The sequence below is a fragment of the Hyperolius riggenbachi genome, chromosome 4 (genome assembly GCF_040937935.1).
Source record: "Hyperolius riggenbachi isolate aHypRig1 chromosome 4, aHypRig1.pri, whole genome shotgun sequence".
Classification (NCBI taxonomy): Eukaryota; Metazoa; Chordata; class Amphibia; order Anura; family Hyperoliidae; genus Hyperolius; species Hyperolius riggenbachi.
In genome coordinates, this window is record NC_090649.1 from 487297219 (window position 1) to 487317925 (window position 20707).

A 20707-nucleotide genomic window follows, 5' to 3' on the forward strand; every position below is an offset into this window, starting at 1 on the left:
CTATTAAGAATATTATAAATACTCCCAATTGATTGCATTTAAAAACCCAAGGCCAGGTGCACAAGAGACAGACCAAACATGGCCTCCCTGTATGACAGGCATTTAAAGATGTGGATGTGATGTCTCCTTTCTGTATGTACAACTGCTATGCTTATTCTGCTGCTTGTATTCAGAGCTCTGCCATGTCACTTTCTATGCATTGTTCATACTGAGTTCTGCCTCAGCCAAGAATTTGTTTTCAGGTTGTGCAAGGAAAGTGCTGGGAGCAGGGGCGTAACAATAGATCCTGCAAGAGTTGCAGCTACAGGGGGGCCCAGAAGCCACAGGGGGCCCCGTGAGGGAAGTAGTTTCTTTTCCCTGTCCTAATAGACAGACAACTAAGGGCACAGAGAGAAAAAATGTTCTGCTATCTGCACAATTGTTCTAATGACTGCATCTGCTCAGCCACTGATAAGGAATCATATAAAGTTTTGTAAACAAAGATTTGTAGACAGTCCCTATTCAGTGTGCAGCAGGCTCTTGTGTACAGCACCCCACCCCCAACCTCTCCACCCCTCCCCAAGTGCTGTGTACTGTAGTGATGCTGGAGGAGTCTGCAGAGCCAGTTCTGCTCCATCAGAGATGGACAGAGTAAGTGTAAGAAGCTGAAGCTGGGAGCACATCCAAAGTTTTACAGGTGTGCCCAGTGATTTCTAGTTACGCCTCTGGCTGGGAGGAGCACAATCTCCGAGCCAATGAGGTCCTTCCTATGGTGTTGTGTTGTTAACCCCCTAGCCACCACACTGGCCACGAGCGCTGTCATTACAGCGCAGGAGATTTAGGTGCAGCCAGTGCCGCCATAGGCCGTAATAGGAATTACAGCTATAGCGGCGCATAGTGAGTAACTTCGGCGCCGCTGGAAGCTGAATTACATCATTCCCCCACTGTCCACGTGGACCTAGAGGGGGAATAGTAATTAACACTGCCGGGAACTTGTGCAGCCGCAGGATCAGCCATATACCTGCTGTATCCTGCGCCACGTCTCCCGGGGGCGATTTCATATGTATGCCGCTGGCCATACCGTCACACGTTATCCCCATACAGTCATGTATGCACTGAGAATGACTGCCACCAAATCAGCCTGACAGCTGTATAATCAAATGAGCGGGATGGTAAATGTCAGCTAGAGCCAGATGTTCTCTGCAGAAACACCAGATACACATCCCTGTCTGATGAGACACTGGCCAGCTTGCACTACATGTTTAGACTATCTACGGCCATCAGATATCGATTTCCCAATTGGAAGTGATGATCTCATGTCTGTAGATTCTCTGCAGACACTGCTGCCTGACAGCAGAGTGAGAGGTAATGGGACTATTGGACAGATGGAAACAAACTTGAGTCACTACAATAGTTCAGTACTCCACCTTGAAAGCGTTATTGTAATTACTAGAAGTATTTAAATACAGCACATTTACATTGTGGGTCTTTGCAAACAGGACCCTATTTGTGTGTGTTCACATTATATCAGATGCACATAAAGTGCTTAGTGAGTACAATATGGACTTGCCCACTCTCAAAACCTGACCTGTTTCGCCCGTCCTCCATTGCCGTCACAGGGCAAAGCCATACCTCTCAACTTATTGAGATGAGAAAGAGGGACACTTAAGCCACGCCCCTGATCATGCCCCTGACCAGGGTTGCTCAAATCGGGGGGGGGGGGGGGGGGGGCGCAAGCTTACCTATCTGACGTCTTCTTCGGTCCGTCCCTCGGCGCCTCCCACGATGCGTTACACGCGGCGGTCAGGTGATTACAAACACTTCCCCCTTTCCGGGTTGAAGGAGGAAGTGTTTGTAATCATGTGACGCGCATGGACCGCATCGTGGGAGGCGCCGAGGGACGGCCCGAAGAAGTCGTCAGACAGGTTAACTTGACACCCCCCCGCGCCCACTCCGCACGGGTATCTGGGTGAAATCCAGATAGCAACTATCCAGGTTGCACGCGAATTCGGATTTTAGCATCCCTGCCCCTGACACACCCCTAGTCACGAATACCATAAAGATTTTATAAGAAAAATATGTTTTTTAATTCAAACCACACTGGTCCTTTCTATCCTGGTTCATTTTCCTTCATAATAACATTTTAAAATAAGTAATATATCGATTTAAAGGATGGGAATAAAGTTTAGAGTCAATCAAACACATTTTTAGTAGAGGCATATATATATTTACATAGAAAGAGGGACAAGGTCCTGAAAGAGGGACAAATGAGGAGGAGAGAGGGACAGAGGGACAGGGCTGCCACAGAGGGACTGTCCCTCCAAAAGAGGGACAGTTGGGAGCTATGCAAAACTGTCCTTGATCTGAATAATTAATTGCATTTGGAGTAGGTTAGCTTACCATAAGTCAATAAAAGAAGAGAACCTTAACATAGGCAATATAAAATCATATATATTTTTAAAGATGACTCTAAACCTCAAAAAACTCTAAACTCCTGGAAGTAATTTTCTAAGGATCATTTGCCAATTAATTCAAAGCGAAGTATACATATCCTTGATATATAAAAACCAAGAACTTAACACAAGACAACAGCGCATTTTAGTTTAAATTAGTTTAGTCTAATTTTGTTAGTTTAGTTTAAATTAGTTCAGTAAGAATATATCACAGGAATATTGGAATCTTGTAATGTATTAGACATAAATTTTGATAAGGTTATAGGCTTCTTTTGCCTATTTAGGCCTAACGCGTTAATTCGCATCATTTCAAGTGAACTTGTGCATTGAATGTTATTCTGTGTTTTCTTCTATATATATAAAATCGTGTGTGTGTGTGTGTGTGTGTGTGTGTGTGTGTGTGTGTGTGTGTGTGTGTGTGTGTGTGTGTGTGTGTGTGTGTGTGTGTGTGTGTGTGTGTGTGTGTGTGTGTGTGTGTGTGTGTGTGTGTGTGTGTGTGTGTGTGTGTGTGTGTGTGTGTGTGTGTGTGTGTGTGTGTGTGTGTGTGTGTGTGTGTGTGTGTGTGTGTGTGTGTGTGTGTGTGTGTGTGTGTGTGTCGATCACGTGAAAACGGCTTGACCGATCTGAACGAAACTTGGTACACAGATCCCTTACTACCTGGGATGATATGTTCTGGGGGTCTTGCGGCCCCCCTGCACATGTGGGCGGAGCTACAAACAGCTAATCAGATTCCACCCATTCAAGTCAATGGAAAAAATGTAAAAGGCTGCCATTCTCACAGTAATCAAGCCAGAGTCCCTACACATGGCACAGTTGGTCACTTGGTGACCGAGGTTACGAATCCAGGAAAAGTGGGCGGAGCATAAAACAGCAAATCAAATTTCAGCCGTTCATTTTACATCGTAAAATGTAAACTGCAGCCATTCTTAGACTGTTAATCGCAGGGTTCTCAAACTTGGCACACTTGGTCACTGGGTGAATGCGATTAAGATTCAAGAAAATGAGTGGAGCCTACAACAGCCAATCAAAATTCACCTATTGATTTTCAAGGGGAATATTTAAACTGCTGCTATTCTTACACTTTTAATGGCAGAGACTTCAAACTTGCTACAGTCAGTCAGTGGGTGACTGGGGTCCAAATTCACTAAAGGGGCGGGGCCACATACAGCCAATCAGATTTCCTTGGTGGATAAACTGCTTCAAATCACACATTTTTGATGCCAGTAACCTGAAAACTCACACACTTGGTCACTGGGTGACTGTGTGTCAAGGTTACAAAAAGTGGGCGGAGCTAAAAACAAATTTCACTGGAAAATATAAACTGCAGCCATTCTTACACCGTTAAAGTGAACCTAAAGTCACTTAAAAAAAACGAGATTAACTCACCTGGGGCTTCCCTCAGCCCCCTGCAGACGATCGGTGCCCTCGCAGCTCCGCTCCGATGTCCCAGGACCCGCCGGCGAGCACTTCCGGTTTGGCCGCCACCGGCCGACAGGGATGGGAACGCGAGTGATTGTTCGCGTTCCCAGCCTGTATATCGCCCCCTATGCTGCTATTGCGACCTCCTGGCCGCAATAGCAGCATAGGGGGCGATATACAGGCTGGGAACGCAAACAATCACTCGCGTTCCCATCCCTGTCGGCCGGTGGCGGCCAAACCGGAAGTGCTCGCCGGCGGGTCCTGGGACATCGGAGCGGAGCTGCGAGGGCACCGATCGTCTGCAGGGGGCTGAGGGAAGCCCCAGGTGAGTTAATCTCGGTTTTTTTAAGTGACTTTAGGTTCACTTTAATAGCAGGGTTCTCAAACTTTGCACAGTTGGTCATTGGGTGACAGATTAGGATTTTGGAAGGTGGGTGGAGCCTACAAGAGCCAATAAAAATTCACCTTTTGATTTTCAAAGGGAATGTTTCATCTGCTACCATTCTCTTATACTGGTAATAGCAGATGCCTCAAACCTGGTACAGTTGGTCACTGGGTGATTAGGGTCCAAATTCAGGAAGGGGGCGGAGCCACAAACAGCCAGATTTGTTTATTTTTCAATGGGAATATACAAAGTATTGATACCAAGGACCCCAAAGCTGATAAACTTGATGATTGAGTGACTGTATGTCATGGTTAGAAAAAGTGGGCGGTGCCAACAACTTCATTTTTTACATTGCAGGGTTCCCAAACTTTACACAATTGGCCACTGGGTGACTGGGATGAATATTCAGAAATGTGGGTGGAGCCTACAACAGCCAATCAAAATGTACCTATTGATTTTCAAGGGAAATATTCACATTGCTACCATTCTTACACTGTTAGTGGCAGAGGCCTCAAACCTGATACAGTCAGTCATTGGGTGACTGGGGTCCAAATTCACTAAAGGGGTGGAGCCACAAACAGCCAATCAGATTTGTTAGATTGATTTCAGCCATTCTGTTATTGGCAGGGTTCTCAAATGTGACACAGTTGGCCACTGGGTGACTGGGACTAATATTCAGAAAAGTGGGTGGAGCCTCCAGCAGCCAATCAAAATTCACCTTTTGATTTTCAAGGGGAATATTTACATTGCTGCCTTTCATGCACTCTTAATGGCAGAGGCCTAACATCTGCTACAGTCAGTCACTGGGAGACTGGGGTTTAAATTCTGATGGTAGCGGGCCAAAAACAGCCAATCAGATTTGTTTAATTTCAATGGTAAAATGCAACTTTTTGATGCCAAGAACCCAAAGCTCATAAACTTGGTCATTAATTGACTGTATGTCAAGATTAGAAATAGTGGGCGGAGCCAAAAACAACTAACTTTTTACATGGGGAAATGTAAACTGCAGCTTTTCTTACACTGTTAATGGCAAGGTTCTCAAACTTCACACAGTTGGTCACTGGGTGACTAGGATTAATATTTGGAAAAGTAGGTGGAGCCTACAAGAGCCAATCAAAATTCACCTATTGATTTTCAAGGGGAATATTGAAACTGCAGCCATTCTCACACTGTTAATGGCAGAGGCCTTGAAACCTGCTACAGTCGGGCGTTAAGTGTTTGGGGTTCAAATTCATTAAAGGGGCGGAGCCAAAAACAGCCAGATTTCTTTGCTGGATAAACTGCTTCCATTAGCACAATTTTGATGCCAGGAACCCAAAAGCTCACAAACTTGGTCATTGAGTAGTGACTGTGTGTCAAGGTTACAAAAAGTGAGTGGCGTTAAAAACAGAATTTTCTGGGAAACTGCAGCCCTTCTTCACAGTTAATGGCAGGGTTCTCAAACTTAGCATAGCTGGTTACTGGGTGACTGGGATTAATATTCAGAAAAGTGGGTGGAGCCTAAAAATGCCAATCAAAAATCACATGTCACTTTTCAAGGAGAATATTAAAATTGCTGCCATTCTTGCACTGTTAATGGCACAAGCCTCAAACCTGGTACAGTTGGTCATTGGGTCACTGAGGTTCAAATTCAGAAAAGGGACAGAACCACAAACAGTTAATCAGATTTGTTTCATTTCATGGGAAAATACAAATTATTGATGCCAAGGACCCCAAAACTCACAAACTTGGGCATTGAGTAGTGACTTTGTTTCCAGGTTACAAAAAGTGGGCGGAGCCAAAAACAAATTTCACTGGGAAAGTGAAACTGCAGCCCTTCTTACACTGTTTATTTCAGGATTCCCAATCTTTGCCCTGATGGTCACTGAGTGACTGAGATTAATATTCAGGATAGTGGGTGGAGCCTATAATAGCCAATCAAAATTCACCTGTTGATTTTCAAGTGGAATATTTAAATTGTTGCCATTTTTACACTGTTAATAGCAGATGCCTCAAACCTGCTACAGTTGGTCATTGGGTGACTGGGGTTCAAATGCTGGAGAGGGGTGGAGCCACAAACAGCCTATCTGATTTGTTTAATTTCTATGGGAATATACAAATTATTGATGCCAAGGATCCCAAAGCTCACAAACTTGGTCATTGAGTGTTTGTGTGTTAGGGTTAGAAAGTGGGCGGAGCCAACACCAGTCAAATACATACACAGGCAACGCCGGGTCATCAGTGGCTGGAGACAAATACAAATTTCACTGGGAAAATGTACACTGCACCCATTCTGTTAATGACAGGGTTTTTAAACTTTGCACAGTTGGTCACTGGGTGACTGGGATTAATATTCAGAAAAGTGGGTGGAGCCTACAAAAGTGAATCAAACTTCACCTATTGCTTTTCAAGGGGAATATTTAATTGCTACGATTCTTGCACTGTTAATGGCACAGGCCTCAAACCTGGTACAGTTGGTTATTGGGTGACTGGGGTTCAAATTCAGAAAAGGGGGTGGAGCCACACACAGCCAATTAGATTTGTTTCATTTCAATGCAAATTATTGGTGCCAAACAATGCAAAGCTCACAAACTTGGTCAGTGAGTAATTGTGTGTTAGGGTTAGAAAAAGTAGGTGGAGCCAACACCAGCCAAATACTGTACATACCCGGGCAACGCCGGGCAATCAGCTAGTATGATATATATATATATATATATATATATATATATATATATATATATATATATATATATATATATATATATATATATATATATATATACACGTTTTGTACAAATTTGATAAGCGCTGTAGGTGCATTTTTTGCACATTTATACGCGGTCTATGAGCAGCAAAATTTTATAGTACTGATCATTGTATTAATGATAGTGATATAGGTAAGACTACAGTAATGTTTCTGTAATTTATATTCAGATTTTTTTTTTTTTATTTATATAATCTTTTGTACAGGTTATTTTATATTATTTGTTTACACAAAGAATGTTATTATGTATAAAGTGTATCTCTGTTTTTTTTATACATGATATGTCAATAGCATATTTGTTAAAAATTTGAAATTCCAATAAAAAATATTGAAAACTAAAATCATATATATTTTTTGGTATACATTTGTATATGTTGAAGTAACTAACTGCATATTATTCATTGATTTTAGGATTTTGATCCTGAAAAACGAAAAATGATATGCAAAACTCTTCGGTTTGTGTCCCATTATTATGGAGCCTCTCTTCTGGTTAGTACTATAAATAAAATGATTGGGAGTGGGAACATGTTTGCTATTGTACAATGGATGGCTTATCACTCCATACATAATACAGGAGAATCCCTTTTATAGTAAACTCTAGGGGAACAGGCAAAGTAGATTACTATATCAGAATTGGTCATACAGTGTATATTTATACAGATGCAGTTGCTGGGACCTGAGGACTGAGTCTACTATAGCCGGAGGTTTACTATATAGGAGTTTACTATAACAAGATTTTACTGTATATACACCCTGTACCCTGATCTTCAGGCAGGGGTCACGCTTCCTCAAAATCGTGTGTTTTCTGCAACGCAAAAATGCACATAATGCTTCCCAATGCACATCGCTGTGCACTGGGAGCAATGTGCGGTTTCCCACAGCAGTAAAAAAAAAATTCTAGCACGGCTACTTTTTGGGGTTTTTGTTCCCCTTTTTTTTTTTTTTTTTTCTTTTTTTTTTTTTTTTTTTTGCACATGTGATTCCCTTTTTGCCAACATAAGGAGGCTGCCATATTTATTTTTTATTTTAAACAGTACTAGTTGCCTGGCTGTCCTGCTGATCCTACGCCTCTAGAACTTTTAGCCACAGCCCGTGAACAAGCATGCAGATCAGGGATTTCTGACAGAATCTAACTGGATTAGCTGTATGCTTGTTTCAGGTATGTGATTCAGACACTACTACAGCCAGATCTATAGCATGACTGCCAGGTAATCGGTATTGTTTAAAAAGTAATCAATATGGCAGCCTCACCTAGGTTTCCCTTTAACCTGTTAACAGCCACAAACAAGTTATCTCACTTTAAGATAATGCACTGCTTTTGTCTTTAGCGGCAGAACTTGTTGTGCTGTAAATTTTTGCAATGGTTTGATCTCTCTACAAGCAGAAAACATATAAACTGAAAGCAGAAGTTCTCCTTTGTCTTACACTGCCCCCTATGGACAAGTTTCCATAAATACATATTACAGCAGTACTAATCAGAAACTAGGAAATGTAACAAATAAGAAATAAAAAAAAAAATGTGGTAAAAGAAATTGGCCTGAAGCACTTGCAAGCCTTTAAATAAATTGACTGCTTAAATGGTTGAGAAATATGGCAATAATTCCTGATCCAATTAAATGTTCTCCATCAGAGAGCTGCAGTTTTTTGACACTGGCGATGTAGATGTAATTGAATAGTTACACTTTTGTGGCTCCAGGAAATTAGATTACTTTCCAGCTTTGAAATGCCAGGAATTCTCCGCCTCGGTTATAGCTATATCATCAGTATCTGAACGCCACAAGTCAGGGGAGGTAGAAGCAGAGTAGCATCCAATGACTGTGAGGAGGAAGTCTGCATGAGGTATATTAGAAGGTGAATGGAGAGAGGAAAGGTGAGTAAACAGGAAGAGATGAATGGCGTAAGTAGGGAGACCTCATGAATGGCAGAACGAGGGGAGCAAGCAGGGGATACAAAGCAGAGCAAGACATGAATGGGTGCATGAGGGGGATAGCAGAAGATACAGCAGGCAGGCGTGTCGCTAGCCACATAAATCTGTAGCACATGCCACGCATCTATTCTAGGGTGCCCCAAACCTCAGCGGCAGAGACGTGCAGCGGGCCACACAGCACTCACCTCCGCCCACTTGGTCTCCGGAGCCTGCAGACATTTTCACATACAGGCTTCTCCCCCTAGTGTCTGATGTCTGAGAATGAATCGAACGCTAGGAGGAGAAAGCCAGGAGGGAAGATGGAGGAGGTGAATACGCAGCCTCCCCCTATGCTATATTGCTGGGGGGTTCGGGGGACAGGGGAGGCAAGTACATAGCCACCCGCTGTGCTACTGTGTCGGGGGACATCCAGAGCACATCCGGGGCAGAGCTGCCACTTTTATATGTGTGTGTCCCTGTCCCTCTCATCTAGCTATGCCCCCCCCCCCCCCCCCCAGCCTGGAGGGCAGATGTGAGGTGTGTGTCCCTGTCCCTCTCATCTAGCTAGCCCCCCCCAGCCTGGCAGAGGTGAGAGAAAGGGGGCATAGCTGGCAGAGGAGAGGGACTCACGCAAAACAGCACCCAGCATGCCCCCCATTAAGACACCACAGCTCCCAACATGTCGCCATAGAGGCACTTCAGCTCCCAGTATACCCCCATAAAGCTGTGGTGCCTCTATGGTGACATGTTGGGAGCAGTAGTTCCTCTATGGAGGCATGCTGGGAGGTGTGGTAGTCCCAGCATCATAGCCAGCCAGTACACATCACTGCCAGGCCAGCCAGCATAGCATCACCGCCAGGCCAGCTGAGTACAGCATCCAGGCCAACTCAGGAGCCAGGTAAGGGGACTCTCTGCCTATTACTGTGAAATGCTGACTATTTAATGTATTTCTATGTGGAAACACACCTGCCACACTGTGATTGTCGCTATAGGTGTTTTTTTTGCAAAGCGGGCCTTATGCCACACCGCAACGTGCCACTGCGGACGTTGCCTAGGTTACATTGCTGCTAGGTTCATTTGCATTTGGCCCCTCCTATGATCGCCCACTTTCCAACACATGGCTATGCCCATTTTTTGCCAAGGCGCCTCTGCTCAGTACTGACATGGTGCCCAGAGGAGTCCTGTATTTCCCAGGACCTTAGCAATGCCCTCTGGTAGCAGGCAAAGCGCGCATTTTGAGCAGTAGGTGCTGAATGGCTGGATGAGGGGCGTGCCTACCAGCTGAATCCAAAGAAAACAGGAAGCAAGCCATAATGTAGTTCCAGGCACATGTAGCTGATGTAACAGGTATTCTGTCCACCACTTTCCTGCTATACATCTTTTTATTTGAGATTTATGTGGGTATGCATGTCTTATTGCACCACTAAAAACTACCTACTCTACTCTAAAAACTTTATCTATACATCTAATTGTTATAATTTAAGTAGGCCTCAGTTATTTGGTCTGAGTTCAGGTAAAAGGCTTGTCCGCAGTGTATGCCTTTAAAATAGAGTTCTTGTGATGCAGGCAGAGGCATCTCAGGGTCTGCGTGTAGCAGAGGATACACGTAGATACTGAGAACATGTTCCTGAAAGAAGGCCACAGACCTGCTCTGACCTCAACACGTACACCACAAGAACAATCAACATAGGCCATGTTTACCAAAATACCAAATTCCAGTAAGTAAAGGAAAGGTGACATTGAATATTAATCGAGTAGGTGGGTATTATGACACCACGAGGGGGCTCAACAAATAGTCTGGTCTAGGGGATGGCGAAGATGATGTCACATTTAACTCTTTCCTAGTCGGTATTAAAACCCAGGTGGGCAATCAGAGCTCTCCCTGCTTCTTACTTTCACACTAGCTCTAAATGCTGACTAGGACCTCTAAGTATTTTCATTCTATATGTAATCTGACATAATGTATGCTGTACATAGGTAGTCTAGTGTAACGTAGTTTAGAAAGAAGGTACCTGATTGACTTCAGCAGGAAGTTTAATCAAGAAGCTTGTAACGCAACATGAAGATTGGCGTGGCTAGGATATGATGAACTGTATCTATCTGTATTTCTGTTTCCTGAATAAATAACATGAATATTGAAGAAGCCTGAGAAAGTCTATCTCCTGCTTGCTGTGTTGAGTCGTGTGTGCAACTCTTGCTGATGAGTTGCTGGTGCCGGAAAAAGGTGATTAGAACAGTTTATAACACTAATGTGTGTACAACACTAGGGGATGGTTGTCATTACAGTGCTCGCCTCATTCATGGAAAATACTGAACCATTAAACTTGCCATATCACATGACGTATCTTTCCTTTTTCAGTTCACAAGTAAATCTGAAAGCCACAGAGGAGTAATGCGCACATTTGTCAATCAGCTGGCCTTTGGACAAGATAAGAGGTAAAGCTCTAGAGGAAAACATAAAGGCAGTCAGTTGTGTGTCGTCCGGTATTAGTCTGGGAGGGAATCCGAAGGCATAACAACAAAAGTTGTTTAGGTGGTACCTTTAATGACTAACTGTACAAGATTTCTCTGCAAGCTTTCCAAACTTTACGTTTCTTTTTCAGGCATGTTTCAGAACTAGATCGAAAGCTTGTAGAGAAATCTTGTACAGTTAGTCATTAAAGCAGGAGGATTAGCCATACTATGCCAGGGAAAAAAACACATGTATAAGTAGATAAATACTTGATCTACTTACATAACATGTATTGTACTGTCCACATTTTGATTTCAGTGAATGTTATATAGTAAATGAAGAGAATTCTGTTCCTGGTGGGGGCCATGTCTTTTGCCCACAGTTTAGGCTAAATCCTGATGTCATTTCTGCCCTTTACTTTTTTTTTCTCATCCAATCGCTGAGTCACCTCAGCCTTGCTTGTAAATACAAGTGAGCAGAGGATCATGTTTCAGCTAGGCAGTTAGGCAGGGGAATAAAGGAAAGAGGAGGAATATATTATAGATAAAAATTTTCTCCAGCATGCAACTGTTTGGCACTGACTACTAAAGGGCCAGTGCTCCTTAGGTATGTGATAACTCCAAATCAGAACTGCAGAAAAAGTTTTGAAAGTTTTGAATGCAGGATTAGCATCTTTATCACTTAATACACTCGGACCAGTTGCTGTTGAAATTTGATTTTTATGGTGACAATCCTACTTTAAAGGTATCACCTAAAAACTTTTTTTGTTATGTTTTCTGATAAAGGCAGTCATATGCGATTGCTCAGCAGTGACCAGGAAGTGATTCCTGCAGCTGGGGGCTCTTTCTATGGAGCGAGGAGAGGAAGCCACTATGAACCGCAACGCGTTGTCCTAATTGTGTAATAATCTGTCAGGTTCGACTGGCTTTGTCCTCTGCACATCCACTCAATAACTATTTAGTTATCTGCAAGATTTATAGAGAAAAAAGGTTAAGGGATCTATGTTGGTAATTTCTGAGCAGTTAATCTTATAATAAAAGTACAATATTTCTAAAATGTTGAGATATGCAGTAATACCTCCACAGCAGTATTTGTTTTCTTTTTATGGATTTCTTTTTTTTCTGCCTAAAATATAACTTCTGGAATTGAATCTTTTTTGTACACAGTGGGGTATTAGCGTGGTGAGTGATGTATCCAGGGCATTAGATAAATTATAGGACATTAGTAACCAACGCAGGATTTACACAGGCTAAAGATTCCTCTTGAGTGGAGCTTAATGTTTAAGTGGCCGGCTTTCATCTTGTAATTGGAGGTCTGAGAGGGTTGAAAGTTAGGCCATTGGGAAATCCAGCGGAGTCTGTTAGGATTTTATCTCTGGAGGGATGGGAAGTGACTTTGACATGTTTAGCGTTCTTACGGTTTGGCTGAATAAGCAGAAGGGGGATTAAGTGAAGGAGAATGCTAACTTTTGAAGGACTTTCTGGAAGTTCAATCATTGTGTTTCTATGTAACCCAGCGCAGCTTGCCAAGAATGTAGCTTTGCTGGGAAGGGGACTCAGAGAATGCAGATGGGAGTAGGGGAACCGAGACTCTTTTGTATGGGATTTATTGAAACGTTTTGTGGCTTTCTGTAGTCGCTCCTTGTTCTTTACATTTGTAAGAGTTGTATAGCGGCACAGATTAGGGTTGTGTCTATAGTCTTAGCGGAGTAATCATGTAAGCTTCATCATTTCAGGCTTCTGCACTGGCATAGATGTGTACTGAGCTGTCACTTGTTATATAGGAGATCACGGGAATCTGCCCCTAGTTTGGTTAATAAAGCTCTGGATATAGACATAAAAGAAATAGAGAGGGGGCACTCAGTTTTGTGTAGCTTCTTTAGTAAATACAATAATACATACAAATTGCACTGACCAGAGATGGGATCAAAAGCCCCTCCCCTTGCTGGGTGTATTTTAGGAGCCTTCTGAAGTCACATGGTCCAGGATCCCTCCCATGCTGGGTGCATTGCAGAAGCCTCCTGAAGTCACATGGTCCAGGACCCTGCCCTTGCTGGGTGTACTGCAGGAGCCTCCTGAGGTCACATGGTCCAGGATACTTCCTGTGCTGGGTGTACTGCAGGAGCCTTCTGAGGTCACATGGTCCAGGATCCTGCCCATGCTGGGTGTACTGCAGGAGCCTCCTGAGATCACATGGTCCAGGATCCTTCCCATGCTGGGTGTACTGCAGGAGCCTCCTGAGGTCACATGGTCCAGGATCCTTCCCATGCTGGGTGTACTGCAAGGGCCTCCTGAGGTCACATGGTCCAGGATCCTTCCCATGCTGGGTGTACTGCAGGAGTCTGAGGTCACATGGTTTAGGATGCTTCCCATGCTGGGTGTACTGTAGGAATCTCCTGAGATCACATGGTCCAGGACCTTTGCCACGTTGATGCACGTTTCAGATATTTTTTTCAAGTATAAATACGTCATTAAGATGCCTTAATACAAACAGACCATCTACTGTAAATGGGGTAAGATAAGGATCCTTGTTTACTCCAATGCTCACAGACCTGGTATTTAGGATTGACCCACTAAATCCTAAATACCAGGTCTGTGAGCATTGGAGTAAACAAGGATCCTTATCTTACCCCATTTAGATGGTCTGTTTGTATTAAGGCATCTTAATGACGTATTTATGCTTGAAAAAAATATCTGTTTTCCCTTTTGATGTTGCATGTATATAAGCTGTCTGTACCACCAGCTTGCAAACTAACAGGGTATAAGCCAGACGAAGGCTGCAAGGCCGAAAGCTTGTTTATTCTTATTCATTTGTAGTTAGCCAATAAATGGTAACATCCTGATTTAAAACTTATTGCTTTTACTGATGGCTAACACGGTACAATACCCTACTGCTACTACTATTTACCATCATAAGAGGAGTATGAGAAGAAATAACTTTTGTTTTTCTGATTTTCCAGCAAATCTTTGTCAGTAGATCACAACAAGCCGCTGGTCGTTCCAGCAGGACTGGATTCCTTCAGCCAGATTGGTGAGTTCAGCCATTAGCTGATTAACTTTTTCTAAACTAGTAATAACTTTGAAGTGACCATATACTAGTAGAGTGTGATCGACATTCTGTGTGCTGGATCAGCGTGATTGGAATCCTAAGTATGGAATCTTTTATACAGGATTAGAGTGACCAGTGTTCTGTATACAGGATTAGAGTGACCAGTGTTCTGTATACTGAATTAGTGACCAGTGTTCTGTATACTGAATTAGTGACCAGTGTTCTGTATACTGAATTAGTGACCAGTGTTCTGTATACAGGATTAGAGTGACCAGTGTTCTGTATACAGGATTAGAGTGATCAGTGTTCTGTATATAGGATTAGAGTGACCAGCGTTCTGTATACAGGATTAGAGTGGCCAGTGTTCTGTATACAGGATTAGAGTAATCAGCGTTGTGTATACAGGATTAGAGTGACCAGTGTTCTGTATACTGAATTAGTGACCAGTGTTCTGTATACTGAATTAGTGACCAGTGTTCTGTATACTGAATTAGAGTGACCAGTGTTCTGTATACAGGATTAGAGTGAGTGGTGCTCTTTATATATGATTAGAGTGATCAGCATTCTGTATATGGGATTAGAGTAATCAGCGTTATGTATACTGGATTAGAGTGATCAGTGCTCTGTATATGAGATCAGAGTGATCAGTGTTCTGTATACAGGATTAGAGTGATCAGTGTTCTGTATACAGGATTAGAGTGACCAGTGTTCTGTATACAGGATTAGAGTGACCAGTGTTCTGTATACAGGATTAGAGTGACCAGTGTTCTGTATACAGGATTAGAGTTACCAGTGTTCTGTATATAGGATTAGAGTGATCAGTGTTCTGTATACTGGATTAGAATGATCAGTGTTCTGTATATAGGATTAGAGTGATCAGTGTTCTGTATACAGGATTAGAGTGACCAGTGTTCTGTATACAGGATTAGAGTGACCAGTGTTCTGTATACAGGATTAGAGTTACCAGTGTTCTGTATATAGGATTAGAGTGATCAGTGTTCTGTATATAGGATTAGAATGATCAGTGTTCTGTATACTGGATTAGAGTTACCAGTGTTCTGTATTCAGGTTTAGAGTGATCTGTGTCCTGTATACAGGATTAGAGTGATCAGTGTTCTATATACAGGATTCAAGTGACCAGTGTTCTGTATACAGGTTTAGAGTGATCAGTGTCCTGTATACAGGATTAGAGTGATCAGTGTTCTGTATACTGAATTAGAGTGATCAGTGTTCTGTATATAGGATTAGAGTAATCAGTGTTCTGTATACAGGATTAGAGTGACCAGTGTTCTGTATACAGGATTAGAGTGACCACTGTTCTGTATACAGGATTAGAGTGACCAGTGTTCTGTATACAGGATTAGAGTAATCAGTGTTCTGTATAAGGAATTAGAGTGACCAGTGTTCTGTATACAGGTTTAGAGTGACCAGTGTTCTGTATACAGGTTTAGAGTGATCAGTGTCCTGTATACAGGATTAGAGTGATCAGTGTTCTGTATACAGGATTAGAGTGATCAGTGTTCTTTATACAGGATTAGAGTGATCACTGTTCTATGTACTGGATTAGAGTGATCACTGTTCTGTATACAGGATTAGAGTGACCTGTGTTCTGTATACAGGATTAGAGTGATCGGTGTTCTGTATTCAGGATTAGAGTGATCCGTGTTCTGTCCTGACCTGTAGGATCACCTCCTGCTTCTGACAGTGACCTGAGACAGGTACAGGTGCGCACCCCCATGGAGCTGTGGAAGAAGATTTACGAGAGACATTTTCCTCCCAAGGTAAACCGCAACTATTTCACATGGATTTTCTACGCTTTCCCTGTATTTATGGAATTCAGTCTTGGATTTGAGCTCAGCTGCTTTTGTTGTGTGATCTATGTATTCCATTCATAAGGGCTGGTTCACACCACGGAGCTTTTCAGGAGCGTTTCATAGCTTTGCTGGTTGCACACACACCCCATAATGTTCCCTGGTGTCTTGTGACTTCCCTCCCCTATACAGCTCCCTGGTGCCTAATGCTCCTGATCCCCTGTACAGTTCCCTGGTGTCTAGTGACCTCCCTCCCCTATACAGCTCCCTGGTGTCTAATGCTCCTGATCCCCTGTACAGTTCCCTGGTGTCTAGTGGCCTCCCTCCCCTATACAGCTCCCTGGTGTCTAATGCTCCTGATCCCCTGTACAGTTCCCTGGTGTCTAATTCTACACCCCCCCCCCCATCCCTATCCATTTCCCTGATGTCTAGTACACCCCCCTCCCCCCCATACAGTTCCCTAGGGTCTACTGCTTTCCCTCTTTCTCCCCCACATTGCTTTCCTGGTGTCTACTACACCCCCTCCTTTCCCTATACATTTCCCTGGGGTCTACTGCTTTCCCCCTCCCTCCCCCATGTGGCTTCCCTGGTGATCTAGGGTTTAATCTCCACTATAGCTTCCCTGGTGGTCTAGGGTGTGTCATACACAATGCAAAGTGGTAAAACCACTTGCGGGCCATTGCGATCATGCAGTGCTCTGACATCTTAGCAGATGTCAAACGGTCGCAGCACACATGCTGGTGTCACGGTTCTCGTCCAAACTGGTCTTTTTCGTCTGCCGCGGCTGAGGTCCAACCAGCGTGTGTACGTAGCAACAAAGCGTGTTGCCCGACAGGGATTGGGAGTTGATCCCTCTGGTGACCTTGTAGGGCCGATGTTGTACAGACACATCGCTAGCCTGCAGGCTAGAGACACAATCCTTTGCGATGTGGAGGAGAGGAGGGCTGGTGAAGCGGTGAGCAAAGAGTGGGTCACAGCTGGGGGGGGGGGAACAATACCCTCGGCCAGCGCTCAGCCAAATGGATCCGCCATACTGATCAGTGGCCGAGGCGTCGGGGCTGCTGTACACACAATAGAGTCTCGTTATCAATCTGCCTCTGCCGAGCTTCATCCATCGTGTGTACACAGCTTTAGATTATGATAATAATACATTATAAAAATACAATTCATTATAAATTATAGTCCTAATAAAAAGTCATAAAATAGAAAGCATTTGCATGCCTGGCAATCATACAGTGATCACATTAAAGTGTACCTGAGATGAGTCTCCGGTTCCATAATTACCTGGGGCATCCTCCAGCCCCCTTGAGGCCACTCAGTCCCTCACTGTCACCCCGGGCCACTCTGTTGCCAGGAGCGTTCTGTAGGTTAACGCATGTGTGACAAAGTGCAACTCTGACAGAATACCTGGCCGTTCAGCGGGGGGGGGGGGGGGGGGGGGTCAGGAGCAACCCGGAGGGACAATGGAGAAAGCCAAAGGCAAGTATGGAACCTGAGACTTCTTTCGTCTCAGTCTCCTTAGAGGTTATCACGAGTTCAGCTCGGGGTGGAAAAAAACAAGCCAGGAGCGGTAACCCCGAGCTGAACTCGGGGTAGCCGCCGGGAGGTTACTGCAGAGCAATGCCTCAACTCCCGGGGGATCCCGACATCGACCGCCATTCTTCTTCCTCTCCTCCGAGGCTCTGCTTCCCCCTGGTGAGATCGCCGTCTGTCGTCATGACGACATCCAGAAATCTCACTATAGGGTTACAGCGCCACCCGGAGGACGGAGGGAGAACTGCAGCGCTGTATCCCAGGGAGGTGAGTAAGCGTTGGGCAGTGCAGATCTCCCTTGCAGCATGATTTTTTTCCAGGTTTTGGGATCTAAAAGTGTGCAAAAAAAATGCACCGCTTAGGTCCTAAAATCCGGAAAGAATCATAACGCCAAAGGGGTTAAATTCTGTACAACAGAACCTGATTTTTCTTTCCTTTTGCAGAATACAAATGACACCAAAGACACGAAGGACCCGGCCAAGGACCCCCAGTATGCAGAGAGACATATTGATGCCATGAGGGCACAGAAGGACCAGGTGTGTATCCCTGTAATCTCGTTAAGGTGGCCACTAACGATAGAATTTGCTGAATGATCGTTTACAAACGATTCTTTGTATGGACGATCGTAAAGGATTGTTTGGTTCCACTAATAAACAAAAATCTCCTAACCAATCCGATCAGATTAATAAGATCAAACCGAAATTCAGATCGATTTCATTAATCTGATTGGATTGGTTAGGAGATTTTCGTTTCTTAGTGGTACCACACAATAATTTACGATCGTCCATACGAAGAATCATTCGCAAACGATCATTTAGCAAATTGTATCATTAGTGGCCACTTTTAGGTCAAAAGACTGGCACTCTCCAAAAAGTAACTGAAAAGGTAGCTTTTACATGCAATACAAAAATAGTGACAATCCGGAAGATCAATAGGCTGCAGCGGGGGTAGGGAAGCTATGGCTCGGGAGACAGATGTGGCTCTTTTGATGGCTACATCTGGCTCACAGACAAATCAGTAGGGGTTGATTCACTAAGCTACACTGCTCAAGCAGCACAACTTAGTGTGGCAGCGCAAATAAAAGTTTCAAAGTAGTGCACATTACTGCTGTAGCATGCACTACTAACGTACTCGTGCTGCCCCCAAAAGGAATGGCTGCTCCAATTGTCCCACTCTGGATCCTGTCAGGTCCAGTGACTTTGTAGGACGAGATCCCCGCACTTTGATTGGCCCAATAGGCTGCCTGTCACTTAATCTCATTCTACAAAGTGAATCAACCCCCAAGTCAGCTAGCTAATTGTACAAGCTGTTAGTCTGTATTTCTCCTTTCTGGCTGTCAGGGAAATTGCTGATGTTGCTGAAACCCAAGAGAAGCTGAAGACGTGTCTGACACTTCTGCTGCCCTGCACATCAACTGTATCACCATCACCATGGCAGCAGGGACGTGAGCCCTCTGCTGCACATGTACACTGTGCCAGTTTGAAACATATTGTACGGCTCTCACAGAATTACAGTTTAAAATATGTTACCCCCGGGCTACAGGATAGTTACCAATGGCAATCAGAGAACCAGAGAAACCATCAAACATGCCAGATATAATGAGCGATATATAGTGGTGCTGTATCCCTGTAACCTCACATAGATCTGCAGCAGAGGTAACTATGGGGACCAGGTGTTGTATCCCTGTAACCTCACATAGATCTGCAGCAGAGGAAACTATGGGGACCAGGTGTTGTATCCCTGTAACCTCACATAGATCTGCAGCAGAGGTAACTATGGGGACCAGGTGTTGTATCCCTGTAACCTCACATAGCTCTGCAGCAGAGGTAACTATGGGGGCCAGGTGTTGTATCCCTGTAACCTCACATAGCTCTGCAGCAGAGGTAACTATGGGGACCAGGTGTTGTATCCCTGTAACCTCACATAGATCTGCAGCAGAGGTAACTATGGGGACCAGGTGTTGTATCCCTGTAACCTCACATAGATCTGCAGCAGAGGAAACTATGGGGACCAGGTGTTGTATCCCTGTAACCTCACATAGCTCTGCAGCAGAGGTAACTATGGGGGCCAGGTGTTGTATCCCTGTAATCTCCCATAAATCTGCAGCAGAGGTAACTATAGGGACCAGGTGTTGTATCCCTGTAACCTCACCTAGATCTGCAGCAGATGTAACTATGGGGACCAGGTGCTGTATCCCTGTAACCTCACATAGCTCTGCAGCAGATGTAACTATGGGGACCAGGTGCTGTATCCCTGTAACCTCACATAGCTCTGCAGCAGAGGTAACTATGGGGACCAGGTGTTGTATCCCTGTAACCTCACATAGATCTGCAGCAGAGGTAACTATGGGGACCAGGTGTTGTATCCCTGTAACCTCACATAGATCTGCAGCAGAGGAAACTATGGGGACCAGGTGTTGTATCCCTGTAACCTCACATAGCTCTGCAGCAGAGGTAACTATGGGGGCCAGGTGTTGTATCCCTGTAACCTCCCATAGATCTGCAGCAGAGGTAACTATAGGGACCAGGTGTTGTATCCCTGTAACCTCACCTAGATCTGCAGCAGATGTAACTATGGGGACCAGGTGCTATATCCCTGTAACCTCACATAGCTCTGCAGCAGATGTAACTATGGGGACCAGGTGCTGTATCCCTGTAACCTCACATAGCTCTGCAGCAGAGGTAACTATGGAGACCAGGTGTTGTATCCCTCTAACCTCACATAGATCTGCAGCAGAGGTAACTATGGGGACCAGGTGTTGTATCCCTGTAACCTCACATAGCTCTGCAGCAGAGGTAACTATGGGGACCAGGTGTTGTATCCCTCTAACCTCACATAGATCTGCAGCAGAGGTAACTATGGGGACCAGGTGTTGTATCCCTCTAACCTCACATAGATCTGCAGCAGAGGTAAATATGGGGACCAGGTGTTGTATCCCTGTAACCTCACATAGATCTGCAGCAGAGGTAACTATGGGG

The 20707-nt window shown here is 44.2% G+C and overlaps 1 protein-coding gene across 1 annotated transcript in view; it reads left to right on the forward strand.

The window, feature by feature from the left end:
- Positions 1-20707, forward strand: part of DYNC2LI1 (dynein cytoplasmic 2 light intermediate chain 1) — a 61292-nt gene that overhangs the window by 21847 nt on the left and 18738 nt on the right. Inside the window, exons 8-12 of the mRNA XM_068279712.1 lie at positions 7391-7468; positions 11245-11321; positions 14297-14367; positions 16069-16166; positions 18173-18265. Of these exons, the coding sequence (XP_068135813.1) occupies positions 7391-7468; positions 11245-11321; positions 14297-14367; positions 16069-16166; positions 18173-18265 (417 nt within the window). The remainder of the gene's footprint in view (positions 1-7390; positions 7469-11244; positions 11322-14296; positions 14368-16068; positions 16167-18172; positions 18266-20707) is intronic.